Source organism: Pleurodeles waltl, chromosome 6, assembly GCF_031143425.1.
Source record: "Pleurodeles waltl isolate 20211129_DDA chromosome 6, aPleWal1.hap1.20221129, whole genome shotgun sequence".
Lineage (NCBI taxonomy): Eukaryota > Metazoa > Chordata > Amphibia > Caudata > Salamandridae > Pleurodeles > Pleurodeles waltl.
The window spans coordinates 902,924,683-902,939,408 of NC_090445.1; the positions used below are offsets into that span (position 1 = coordinate 902,924,683).

General features: G+C 43.1%; 1 protein-coding gene across 1 annotated transcript in view; it reads left to right on the forward strand.

The window, feature by feature from the left end:
• Positions 1-14,726, forward strand: part of PTPRE (protein tyrosine phosphatase receptor type E) — a 939,227-nt gene that overhangs the window by 469,398 nt on the left and 455,103 nt on the right. The window contains exon 5 of the mRNA XM_069239717.1: positions 9,550-9,665. Coding sequence (XP_069095818.1) covers positions 9,554-9,665 — 112 coding nt within the window. The 5' untranslated portion in view covers positions 9,550-9,553. The remainder of the gene's footprint in view (positions 1-9,549; positions 9,666-14,726) is intronic.

Genomic DNA, 14,726 nt, shown 5'->3' on the forward strand with positions numbered 1-14,726 from the left:
CAAATAAAACTGCAAGTATTACAATTCAAAGAGAAACAGAAGAACTTATAAAATACCACCAGACATCTAACACTTATTTTGTACTTGAAAACATTTGACCAGAAAGAAGATCTTCATGTTTAGAAAACAATAATTAGAGGTCTGGGTGCTCTCGGCTGAGACCTTCACTGTCTTTTCCGATCTCGCCTTCCTTGCTAGTCTGCACCAACAAGAGGGGTAGGAGCTTATGTATTTATTGTCCAGGCCTTCCCAGCCCTCCACCCTCACCTGAACTACACATTCAGCTCCTTCCTGCAGGTGCCAAATTGAAAGTGAGATGCCAAGAGAGTGGAGGTGTGAAGGAGAGGGGAGGGGGAGATGATCTAATACAAAGGCGTCTGCAGCCCCTGTCAAAAAATGACGGATTCATTGCAGGATGGGCTAAATCACTGGAGCCAGGACAGAGGGAGAGTGCTGCATGATCTGTATACAGACCGTTCCTGTGCCCCTCTGATGGTTATCATGCTGGGCGCGGCTGCGGTAGGCCCAGCTCGCCCATCCAAAAGGGCATCCCTCTGCATTTGACTAGAAATGGGTGACGGGTCTGTAAATGATGTGTAAATTCAACCACGTGCATGCTTCTTCAGTAGGAGAGGCACTCTGTGAATATGCATGCTCTGAACGCTGCACATTGCAGGACCACTGCCGTCTTTATCAAAGGTATTCATAAATATGTTTCTACTGGGGAAAAGATGCTAGGTATCTCAAACTGAAAATCAGTTTGCATATATCGAGGTGTGTATACTAGGGCACCGACGTGTGAAGCTCTGCAGCAACATGCGAGTAAGTGCCTCAAATTCAATGCAGAGGCTGCATCCCTCTACCCCTCTCTGAGCAACTTTTTACTGAGCTATGGGCAGATTTTAACCACTCGAAATTGTGAGGATGGTGCCTGACTCCAAAATGGCAGCCTTCACAGAATCTTGATGCATGCCTCAACACTCCCCCTGACTCTATAATGACGGCCATGAAAACCAGCAAAACACAATAAAAAAATGAAAACACTATCAGAGCTAATTAATCCATCTTCAAATGTCTTCTTACTGAAATGTGTATCGTGGCAAAACATTACGACTCCATAGCTGTGCATAAGGCCATTTATTAGGACAGTATTGCAATAAGCAACATAAAATATAACAACAATAACCACTTAAACTTATTACCACCTGCACCGCCAGGCCTTTTCCCCCTCAAGTGCCAAGCCTTTTTTTTTTGCTGTTTGGAGCAGTTTGCGCTTAGGCCCTCATAACTTTTTGTCCACATAAGCTACCCAAGCCAAATTTACGTCCTTTTTGTCCAACATCCTAGGGGTTCTAGAGGTACCCAGACATTGTGGCTTCTCCTGAAGGAGACTGAGAAATTAGCCAAAATACAGCGAAAATTTAGTTTAAAAAAAAAAATATTGGGAAAAAGGGCTGCAGAAGAAGGCTAGTGTTTTTCCCCCTGAAAATGGCATTAACAAGGGGGTTGCAGTCCTAAAATCACCATCTCCCCAGCTTCCAGGAACAGGCAGACTTGAATCAGAAAACCCAATTTTTCAACACAATTTTGGCATTTTACTGAGACATACCACATTTTTGGTATTTTTTGTGCTTTCAGCCTCCTTCCAGTTAGTGACAGAAATGGGTGTGAAACCAATGCTGGATCCCAGAAAGCTAAACATTTCCGAAAAAGTAGGCACAATTCTGAATTCAGCAAGGAGTAACTTGTGTAGATCCTACAAGGGTTTCCTACAGAAAATAACAGCCAAAAAAATAAAAATTAAATTAAGGTGAAAAAAAGAGCTATTTTTCTCCACGTTTTACTCTGTAAAATTCTCCTGCGATGTCGGATATTTTAAAGCAATATACCGTTACGTCTGCTGGACTCTTCTGGTTGCGGGGATATATAGGGCTTGTAGGTTCTCCAAGAACCCTAGGTACCCAGATCTAATAAATAAGCTGCACCTAGCAATGGGTTTTCATTTTATACCGGATATACAGCAATTCATTTGTAGAAATGTAGAGAGTGAAAAATAGGTATCAAGAAAACCTTTGTATTTCCAAAATGGGCATAAGATGAGGTGTTGCGAAGCAGTGGTCATTTGCACATCTCTGAATTACAGGGGGGCCATATTAGCATGTGAATTACAGGGCATTTCTCAAATAGACGTCTTTTTTACACAGTGTCTTACATTTGGAAGGAAAAAATGTAGAGAAAGACAAGGGGCAATAACACTTGTTTTGCTATTCTGTGTTCCCCCAAGTCTTCCAATAAAATGGTACCTCACTTGCATGGGTAGACCTCATGCTCGTGACAGGAAACACAACATGGACACATCACATTTTTACATTGAAATCTGACGTGTTTTTTGCAAAGTGCCTAGCTGTGGATTCTGGCCTCTAGCTCAGCCGGCACCTAGGGAAACCTACCAAACCTGCACATTTTTTAAAACTAGGGGAATCCAAGATGGGGAGACTTGTGGGGCTCTCACCAGGTTATGTTACCCAGAATCCTTTGCAAACATCAACATTTGGCCATAAAAACACTTTTTCCTCACATTTTGGTGACAGAAAGTTCTGGAATATGAGAGGAGCCACAAATTTCCTTCCACCCAGCGTTCCCCCAAGTCTCCCGATAAAAATGGTACCTCACTTGTGTGGTTAGGCCTAGCGCACACGACAAGAAATGCCCCAAAACACAACGTGGATACATCACATTTTCCCAAAGAAAACAAACCTGTTTTTTGCAAAGTGCCTAGTTGTGGATTTTGGCCACTAGCTCAGCCGGCACCTAGGGAAACCTACCAAACCTGCACATATTTGAAAACTAGACACTGAGGGGAATCCAAAATGGGGTGCCTTGTGGGGCTGTCGCCAGGTTCTGTTACCCAGAATCCTTTGCAAACCTCAAAATTGGCCCAAAAAACACTTTTTTCTCACATTTCGGTGACAGAAAGTTATGGAATCTGAGAGGAGCCACAAATTTCCTTCCATCCAGGGTTACCCCAAGTCTCCCGATGAAAATAATACCTCACTTGTGTGGGTAGGCCTAGTGCCCATGGAATGAAATGCCCCAGACCACTATCTGGACACATAAAAATTATCAAATACAAAACCACCTGTTTTTGCCGGGGGGCACCTGCGTTTTTGGTCCTCGGCCTAGCAGCCATCTAGGGAAACCTACCAAACCCAGACATTTCTGAAAACTAGACACCCAAGGGAGTCCAGGGAGGTGTGACTTGCGTGGATCCCTCCAATGTTTTCTTACCCAGAATCCTCAGCAAACCTCAAATATGGGTAAAATATCACATTTTTCCAACATGTCTGTGTGGGATCACTGCCCCGGGACAAATTTCCTACCACCCAACGTTCCCCCCAGTCTCCCGGTAAAAATGATACCTCACTTGTGTAGGTGGGCCAGGTGCCTGTGACAGGGAAGAGCCAAAAACATTTTGGAATTGAGGGGGAACCAAAGTGGGTCCAAAAGGGCAGTTTGGAAAAAAACCTTTTATAGGCTGACAAATGCAGCAGAATTTTTATCGGTATAGATGAGACAATGCTGGGTGTTAGGAATTTTGTGGATTCCTGCATATTCAGGAAGGTTCCATCACAAAAATTTAGAAAAAATGTGTGATTTCGAGCAAAGTTGGATGTTTGCAGGGCATTGTGGGTAAGAAAATGGTGCGGGTGCATGTGAAGAACACCACCCTGGAATCACCCAGATGTTTTGTTTTTAGATGTGTCTAGGTTTTGTAGATTTTTCTACATGGCAGCCTCCCAAAGTCCAAAAAGTGCAGCCCTCACCATTCCAAGTGGGACGATTTTGAGAGTTAGCCAAGCTCTCATGGCCCAAATGTAAAACCAAAACCCAAAATAATCAAATGACCTCTTGCTTGCCGTGGGATAAGATGTTTTAGTGTGTGGGGGAGAGCTGAAAGACTGTTACCCCCTTCAGTTGGGGTGGGGGCATAACCAGGCCAATGCTGGTTCGAAGTCTCCACCCCACTATTATTTTTTTTTTTTAATTCACTGGCATCTAGTAGACTTTCTGCCCCCGGGGTGTGGATCGGGGGTAATTGCCCCATCTGCCCACTGGTGGGAGTACAACTTTAGCCCCATTTATTTGGGGTGGGGGTATGGCCTTACCCCCACCCTCTTATTTTGAAAAATAAATCTTCCCTGGTCTCTGGTGGGTTTCTGCCCCCCTTGGGGGCCGATGGGCCTTCCAAAAATAGGCTGATCTGCCCCCAAGCAGAGCAAATATTACCAACAGTAATGTGCCTCCATGGGGAGCGACCCTTGCCCAAGGCGTGTCCCCCCAAACAAAACACACACATACACACACACCAATCCCTGGTGCCTAAGTTGTTTTTGCCCCCCACCCGGGGGCAGATCGGCCTAATAGAAATAAGCCGATCTGCCCCCAAGGGGAGCAGAAATGGCCTAAAATAAATTTGCCCCCCCCAGGGGAGCAACCCTTGCCTAAGGGGTCGCTCCCTTTGCGTGAACTTGGCACACTAAAAAATCCCAGGTGCCTAGTGGTTTCTGCCCTGGCCTAACAAAAATAAGTCAATCTGCCCCCTGGGGGGGGAAGAAATGGCCTAAATACAATTTACCCCCGGGGGAGCGACCCTTGCCTAAGGGGTCGCTCCCCATATATAAAAAACAAAAGTAAACATAAACAAAAATATATCCCCAGTGTCTAGGGGTTTAATTATAATAGGCCGATCTGCCCCAGGGAGGGCAGAAAAGGTCTAAAAATATTTTGCCCCCCTAGGCAGCGGCCCTTGCCCAAGGGGCCGCTCCCCTTATGCGCAAGTATAAAAAAATTCCCTAGTGTCTAGTGGTTTCTGCCCCCCCGGGGGCAGATTGGCCTAATAAAAATAGGCCGATCTGCCCCAAGGGGAGCAGAAATGGCCTAAATACAATTTGCCCCTCAGGGGAGGCCCTTGCCTAAGGGGTTGCTCCCCATACATAAAAACATAAAGTAAATAAAAAGAAATATATATCCCTGGTATCTAGAGGTTTCTGCTCCCCTGGGGGCAGATCGCCCTAATTATATTCGGCCGCAGAAATGGCCTAAAAATAATGTGCCCCCCCCGGGAGCTCCCCACATATAAAAAAATAATAATAATAATAAAAAATATATATATATCCCTGGTGTCTAGGGGGTTTCTGACCCCAAGAGGAGGCAGAAATGGCCTAAAAATAATTTGGCCGCCTGGGGAGTGGCCCTTGCTCAGTGGTCCACTCCCCTTATGAGAAAGTGTAAAAAAAGAAAATTCCCTGGTGTCTAGTGGGCATTTCTGCTGCCTGATCGCATTGCAATCGGACAGCAGAAATGCTTGCAGAGACAGGAAAGGAAAGGCCTTTCCTTTCATGTCTCTGCCTGCCCCCTCCTCCTGAGTGGAAGAGAAATGCTGAGCATTTCTCTTCCGCATCGAGCTGGAAGCATGCTTCCAGCACGATGGGAGGTGACCTCTGATGAGGTCAGCACATGATCACGTGCTGACATTATCAGACGTCACTGAGGAGGGCCAGGGGGATCAGGGGGAAGGGGAAGCGATTTCCCTTTCAGCCCTGCCCTGGGGGTGTTGGGGGAGGCCCTGGGGGGAGCGCCAGCGCTTCCCCCCAGGGCCTATACCAGGACATAGTGGTTACGTCCCTGGCACCTCAGCGCCGCACCACCAGACATAACCACTATGTCCTTGGTGGGGAAAGGGTTTACATTACAGCTGTGTTTTTCCATTAACCCCTCTTTCCCCTTCTCACCACATAGTGCGTCACGCATTCTATTGCCATTCATCCTCATCACTTCCTCCCATCGCCAACTTCTTCCTCTCCACCTTCCCAAACATCCTCCAAACACCAGTGCATTCGCCTGTTCCAGCCAATCTACCACCAGATCTCCTTTCACCTGCACTCCTTCCTCCTCCCAAGGGGTGGATCCACCCGCATCTGAACTCCACCCCCGATGTATCGCTCACCATTCCCACAACCTGTCCTAACTTGGCAACCTATACCCCCAATCCCATCCTGAGTCTGCAGGGTGAGTAGGTGGTAAAGCTCCTTGCACTGCACTGCCCCTAGAGCCTGAAGAGGACATCACTTCCTCTTCCAGCTCCCCATAACTCCTTAACCCCACGTGACCTCCTCCCCTAACCCCTGGCCAATCCTGTCGTCGGAGGCTGTTGTCAGTCCCACAGCGTTACTCTGCCTTCATATGTCATTGCGAGTTAGGATTACCCTTTGTTTCAGATTATATAAAAATGTATCCACTCTTACTGTGGGTTTCTGTGTGGTGGAGGCAAGAGCTGAGTCTCACCCAACAAATTATAGGAGACTGTCTAAATTTGGATACGTTACTGCTTATTCCCTGAATTGCATATTAAACAAGCATTTCCAATGCAATGTGTCTCGCATTTGCTCGAGTTAGAGCTATTAGCCTTGTAAACTCCTAACCGGACTTTTCTTGCCACACAAATTAAAAGAAAAAAACTCAGCACGATAGTCCTATGTAAAATGCAGCACGATCGCAATGAAGTTGAAAACAGAAAAAACAAGCACGATCGCGCTATGTAAAATCCCAGAGCGATTGCGCTGCATGGAAAATAAAAAGATAAAGTAGTCCGGAAACCATGCTGAAAATATCGAGCCTTGTATGTTTTCAGTAGTTTACCAGTGCTGTGTACATGGGCTAAACACCGGAAAAGCATGAGGTATGCATGTCTTTCACAAATGAAAGCAAGTAGATTTTAAAAGGCAAGCCCACAAACCAATGAAAGTGTCTGACATGGCATGGGTTGGTTAGAAGCCCAAAGAGAGATTACAGCAGGGAACGGAGCGCTACGCGCTCACCCCTAAAAATAATTTTCAATTAATAGGCTACAAGACCTTTATACTAACCTAGAATCAGCAGCGTCAACAAGCAAGAACTTGGTGAAACAAATTAACTCTGCTAAACTCGAATAATTTAGATTAAACCAAGAGTTTAGCAACTCTTCAGTGCAGTACCACATTGACTTACTTTTACGGAAGGAATTAGAACCCTATCTCATGTGGGTTTGCTATGGCCAGACAGAGTGTTGGAATTTCAACAGCTTGCTTGAGAAAAAACCTGCTTGGACGTAACTAATGTTATTTTACAAGCAATAAAGATCAGGAAACTGCATGAGCCCATAGCACCTTGATTATGTATCTTAAATTCAGATTTAATAAGTTTGTACAGTGGGTTTTTTAAGATTTTGTTTTTAATCTTACTCTGTTAAATGCACTGAATGTTTTAGGAAAGTGGCCAGGATATGGGAAAGCCCTGAGCACTTTGTACATCTGGGTAATGTGATTCCTTCTATTAATGTGTGTTTTTAGCATAATGTGCATCACTTAGGCATTTATTCAGCATAAATAGCTCTGGCATATATTTTGTCCCAGGCATGGTGACATAAGGTTTCTTAGTTGAAGACACAAGGCACTGACTTTTTAATCTGCTATAGTCTTAATGATCTGAATGTAATAATTAATTGTTTGTTTAAATGTATTTCTCTTTCTTTTGTGCTCCTTTAATACAATTCGTGTACATTATTTGTGTTTTTCTGGCTAGTATTTAAGCTGAAGAAATATATTCTGATTGAGTGTCTGACTCTAAGGATCCCAAAGCTTACTTGTTTAGCTGACCTTGTCCATCCGAACCAAGACTCCTACCTCTTAACTATGCAATAACCCATTCGGATTACACCTCGTTCAAAATGCTTCTACAAATCCTGAATCAATGCATTTAAGATCACCTACCCACAGAATCTCTCAAAATATTCAATTAAAAACTTTAAAGTCAAGCTCCCACCAGAATTTCCACAAACCCTTTTCCAAAACCAGTACCATTACATTCAGAAACAAATCTTAAAACCGACCTCCTCCTCTTTATATACAACACTGACCCATGGTCTAGCTGTTTAAAAAAGAATCTGAGTGTCTCCAAATTGACAAACATTCCCATTGAACGTAGATGTATATCACACCACCGCCTAAACTGTAACATTTCACATTCCATCTTTAACTATGGGAAAATCATGTTCAAAGCTTGTGATGCAAACTTGCCCTTGGTGGAACCTCTCTTTCCTACCCTCTGACCTCTGTCGCCTTCTCTGGACAATATGCCAGTCTGCTCATACCCCTTCAATCCCTACTCCAGGCATTCAGCTAGCCAAATCACTTCACCCCAACTCCTTCATTCCCTGGCCTGCTAATTACTAACAATCCCCTTCCTTTGGAGCTCATCTACTCAAACTATCTCACCCGGTCCACCATTTAAAGACCATCAACATCTCATAACCCACGGCTTATCAAATATTTACCTTGTCTCCCTACCTTTTGTCAACCTGCTCTCTCTACCTTCCTCTCACCCCATATCCCACTTGCAGGTTATCACCATGCCACGCTACTAGCCTAATCTCTCCAAATCTCTACCAATCTCCCTCCTTACTTTAAAACTGTTTGCACCACACACAAAGCTCTGCCTTTGTCTTCGCCCATCTACCTAACTGAGCAATTAAAGATTTCAAGTGCAAAACGTGGTTCAAGAACAAGCCCTTCACCTTTAGACCAGAATGATACACAAATTAGTCATTTTCGGAAGATGCAACAAGAATCTAGAAGTGCTCTTCGTCCAACCCTCCTTATAACCAGATGTCATGCTTCCTTTAAAAATTCATGTAAAGCTTTTCTCTTTGAAGGACATTTAGGCTAGATCTACGATCTCCCATTCACTCTTGAACGTCTGTTTTAGTTTTCCTGTTTTGTATCTAATATATTCTTGTAATGATTGTTGGAAATTATACTCTTGTAAAGCACTCTGATGCACCTGGGTCATGTCCGTAGTATATAAAACCACAATAAATAAAAAATAATACAAAATAAATAAACCATGAAGTTGCTAGCCTGAAGTTTCCCCGCCTCCGGCATCTGTGCCGTGCATAACGGGCAGGGAAAAAGAGTGACGGTCGTCCTGCTCTCAGTTTGGCAAGACGATTGTTACAGTGGCCTGGTGGCCCTTTGGGGATGGTGCACAAAGCTGGATATTCACACTGGCAGAGCCAGCAGAGTGTCCACCAGCGTAAACCTGATGCTTCCCTTAACTTTAAATAGAGTGGAGAAACCGTGGGTTTGGCGGGGTGAGACTGCTATGGATTTATGGTGGTTCTCACACTCTTTCAAACTATAAAGGAAAGTTATGTTTTGAAGTTTCATTCAAAGGGTGTGTGAGGAAACAATAGATGAGCAGCTGTGGCAATGTAATGTGCAAGTGCACTACCTGTGAGTGACACTGACATCTCCAGGTCACTGCCTTCTGTTTGAATTGTATTTCAAAGTAAAAACACTAGCTCATGCTCTGGAATCTAAGTGAATACAAGTGGAAAAACATATTTACCAAATGTGTTTTTTGCAATGTTTAAAGCTTTTTGTTTCTGACACTAAGTAATTTTGAATGTAATCATTACAATTGATCTCTTTCATATTTTAATTGCATTTACAGAAACATGACGGAACAATACTTTTCACCTTTAGTTTTGTGCATTGGTTTTCTTAAACTTCCAAACGCAGTAACAGCAGATGAAAATGTGACAGCATCCTCATATGCAAGCAACAGAAGTAAGAACTGATTTATTTCTACCTACATATAATTGCATTAACCACTCTATTCATGTTATCTCCACACAATAACACATGCTTGTGACATCAATGAAGTAGAAAGCCTTTTTGCTGACATTACTAATCATCTGTCATCGTTAATGCTACCTTTTATAATTGGTTAACCAACTTTTATTACAATACTAGGTAAACCTCTCCTAAATATGGGAAAGCTGGAATGTGGCGAAGAGAGAGAACGGTCTTTATATGATCTGTACCTGAGCTCTCACAAATCCCACAAACAGACCCACAAAGTTAAACCTGTTACTGTAAGGAATGCCTGGCTCACACTTGGTAACTTGGCACAAGTAGCAAGGCCTTTCTTAGAGAAAATACATTTGGTATATGTGGACATGTCGCCAAGCAGTAATATAGTTTATGGCCCCAAGCCAATTCAGATAAAAAGTACAAAAAGGTAATAAGAAATGTACGATTGGAAAGATGAACAAGTGATAGAGATTATACATTACAGGGATAACACAAGCGACCTGTAGCAAGCCGTTAGAAAAAGCACTCACTGCTGTTGTGCATGATGTGTGAAATATTTGAAATGTCAAAATATCCTCCATGAAATTCACCATGATCCAGGCACCCCCTTTGGCTGACCAACCAGTGTATGCAGTAGGGCTATAGTTGCTGGTTGGACCCAGTGAAAGTTTTTGATTTCATCTTAGAATAGTTCTGCCATGTTGATGTATTGGTTTCTTAAAGATGTAGCTAGAGAAATAATCCACTAGGTTAGGTTATTTCTTCAAGCGGTCAAGTTTTACCGTCAAATCGCCACTCCCAAAGGTATAAGAGGGAAATAGAGATACATGAAGCTACTATAGTGGCGTCTTTTTCAGGCAGAATCAGCCAGTAATCCTGTTCCTTCGTACTCATTCTGAAACCTCTTCTAGCTTGAAGAAAAATCCTCACATTTTAAGGACTGTTTCCTCCTCCTCCTCCAGTCCAACTTTTCAATTTGCAAGAAGGTTCCTACAACTTTTCTCCCAGGACAATAACTAATGTAATACTCAACCTGGTCAACTAAAATGTTTTCAGGTATGCAATGCCTTCCTCTCTCTGCATCTTCTGGATACAGAAGGGAAGTTACAAATGGGTAAGCAGGCCTTATTGACAGTTTTTTTTGACTCTCAATAGCCATGTGTGTCAGCAGAAGTCTGGCGCCACCAATCCTGGAACACAATTTTGAAGCAAAGGTTCAAGGCAGACAACTCTTTATAATACTCTGGCTGGTAGGATTGGCTTCTTTGGCACCTCAGGCAGGTGACATTTTTTTTTTTCTCTTCAGTTCCAAGCAGATTCTTTACTTTTCACATGCAAAGCAGAGTTTTAAAGGTTAAACCTAGTATTAATAATGAGGACTACCCCAGCCTTACAAAGCTCAGTGTATCAGCTCATTGAATTGCAACAGGACATCAAGGTTTTTGTTCTGGATATGCCCCTTGCGGCAGGAAAGCAACCCTACAGTTTCATGCAGCACAAATCCAGACTGCACTCTCCCGACATACAAAACCACCAAAAATGTTCGCCGGGGTCGTGGTGGCGTTCCAACCGCCACATTATGACCATGGCGGTTGTGCCACGGTCGGACCACCAGCACCGTCAGTTTTCCTCCTTAGGAGGGGCTGGCAGTGCTGGTGGTCCTAATCTGCCAGGGCAGCTCTGCATGCAGCACCACCCTGGGGATTATGACCCCCTTCTCCGCCAGCTACTGCCATGTAACTGCTGGTGGAGACAGGATGCAGGGGGCACCAGGGGGGGGCCCTGCACTGCCCATGCACCTCCTGGCCAGCCCGTCGCGATGATCAATGTCTGTTTTGCAGATAGTGAACATAGCGACATGTGCTGGTGCACTCTACGCACAACAGCATTGCCCCAGCTCCAATTTGAGCCAGATACAATGCTGTTGGGCATTTCCTGATTTTTTCGCCCCGCTGACCCAGTGGAAAACTCTTAATGGGGCCTGCAGGAAGGCGGCTGCACTGGCAGCAACCTGCCCGCCGGAACTTTGGCGAACGGGCTTTTCAGTCTCCTGAAGCTGTAATGACACCCTTAGTGTAGCTCTCCTGACCCCACGGGGTCTCCGGGTTCCAATCTGTGAACGGGAAAGGTGGCATTGGAATCTATTCAAATACGTCATCCCTCTGGGCAGTGCCTAGGTTTTTTTTTAACTCCATCACTGGCATTGTATGATGAGTCTCTTGACGTGGCAATAACCTATTGTTTGCCACAAATATGTATCTGTTTTCAGGCACTGCCGAGGTAGGTGGGACACTAAACACTACTTTTGTTCTTCATGTGTCCTCTTCTTGTAACTGTGCAAGGGTCCTGAACATAGATGACTGCCACACTTGAGTGACACATAAGGCAATGTGAAATAAATACCCCTTTAATTTTAAACTCACTAAAACAGTTGGACTGTTTTTCTGGCCACATCCACTGCAGAGGGCCAAAAAGATATTAAATAGGCGAAAAACAGCAAACAATTGATTATCTTATTGAAAGCAATTACATTGTTTTTATTTTAGACAGAGCTAGCAAAGTCATGGTTTTCTGGAGCCTCATGACACATCCTGGCAGAGCTTACTTAGCTGTACACAAATCATTGAGATGTATGAAGTATGAATTGTACCTTAGCTTTACATTATGGTCGTAATAAGTGCACTTTTTGACAACCTGTCCAGCATCCATCGAAGGAACGGGCTGACCAATAACCATCACAGCAGCAGCCTCTCAGTTGTCCCTATAAGATTTATGTATAGTTTAGCTCATCAATCAATCGTGTTCTGAAGTTATTATGGTCTGAGCACAATAAAGCTTGCCTGAAAGCTATTCCATTTTTTCCCATGAAGTATCTCTAAAGGAATCGATAGAATTTAACTAAACCAGGGACTAAATTGGACAGACATATGTCAGAATCACTGTAACTTTAGTTTGGTAGCTTTAGTAAGTTGTTGGAAAGCTTTTATCCCTGCATTTAGTATTAAACCTCTTAAAAGATAGTCAAAAATACAAGTAAAACCAGATACAGGTAAGTCTCGCACCAAACCCCATTGAACTCTTTCTCTCGAAAGGAAGAATCTGACTCTTATCATAATTCATGTTTAGTATGTCAGAGCTCCCGTGTACATCGGGTTATCTCTTAAGTACATGAAGCATTTAAAGTTAACTGTCATCTGTTTATCTCCATTAATCAAAATGCAAGAACGTTTCTAAAAACAGAGTAAATTGATTGGATTACCTTGTTTTTTATCACTAATCCGTGTTGGCAACTGTTTAATGGGTCACGGTTTTCCTGTTTCTTCAATACTTAAAATAATAAGAACTTGCTTTTTATATTTTGGATACTATAATATACTGAAAAACACTGTTCCAAAAAGTGCAAGAAAGAAAGGAACTGGGGTCCTAATAATTAAGAGCAAGAGTCCTCACACACCCTATTGGGTGTCATGATTCATCATCGGACATGCTCCTTGTCAGACCGGCGCTGCAATGTCTGACGGGCTCCCACTATCGGGGGGCTCTTTGCCGGAGATCTTTTCTCAATGATGCCACAAACCCCAAAAGTGAGCAAGGAGTACAAAGAAGGGAGAATAATGGAAAAATTAAAATTGGTTCATAACCCTCTGAATAATCAAATTTATTAATCTATGTAGGGAAATGGCCAAGAATAAAAACACAACAAGGGAGTGGGAAAGAGGTAATGCTCCACCACTCTATATTGGTTTGTAGAAACAAGAGGAGGCCAGGAAGTACCTGACACACCTCAGAAATTAGGTCGACATGTTTCGCGTCTCTATGGTCTTCAAAGGATCCAGTGACGCTTCTTCAGGACCTAATGTACTTTAAATCTCTCCTACTATTAACTAATTAGATTCCTGCAGTCTGTAACTGTCAGCACAAAGTCAAAAAAGAAGTATACCAGTCACTTACACGAGTCCAATCTGACCCGAACTTGCTGTTCCTATAAGTCACCCTGAGGATATAAAATGACAGCATATGATTATAGTCCATCAATAGTGATTCTCAGAATGGGTATAATAATGACGCCAACAAAACAAGCAACTGGTGCAAAACCGTGTACTCCAAAGTGACAGTGTAATAAAGTGGCAAACCCATGCAAGTTAAAAAAATTAGCTTACTCTCCCAATTAGGGAAAGGGCTTCATGGGACTGCGTCGGCCTTTAGCCAGGCTTCCTGGTTCTTCAATACTTCAAATAATAAGAACTTGCTTTTTATATTTTGGGTCTGCCGTTTCTGAACAATATAGATAACGTGTTATTATTACGTAATTGAATGATGCTTACTTTAGCAACCTGGATAGAGGGGGATGCTCAGTTGTCCTTGCAGGATATTGAAATTGTTATCAGCATATCACATCACAGTCCCATTGATTTTAATTTCCAGGATGATTGTTGAGTCCTCGGGTCCTCTCGTATGTCACCGATTTCTAGGAGTTGTTCAAGTGCATTTTCCAGTGCATATGCAAACATCTACTAACAGTATTGGGTGTCTGGTCAAGACTCTTCTGTATGTTTAAACATTCCGTATTTTCAAGCATTTCTCAACCCTCAATGTTGGTTCCTTTAATACTACACGTATTAACTCGATCTAAGACCAATGGTTTTCACATGCTTTCTTATAGACCGAAGCAAAACATTAACTAAGTGATTTTAGATAAAGTAGTAACTGATTTCATTAGAATTTTCTTTCTCCAATTATATATGCGTAGGAATATTACTGTCCTCCCTCAAACATATTTTCTAGCTCTAATTGTCCATTTGTGCTGCACACATTTTACCTCACTTCCTTGTTCCCCCTGTCTTTATTGTTTCAGCCAAACATCCAGACCGCAACAGCAAGTGCAAAGATTAGGAAGAATATAACATTCATAATATACTTTATACTTTATAGTTTGGACAAATTATAGACTCCCCTTAACCACTTTCAGGCCCTATAGGCAAATCGCAGAGGAGCTGCTGGTTGTGGTGTGCCCTTGTAAGTAGCCATGCCACT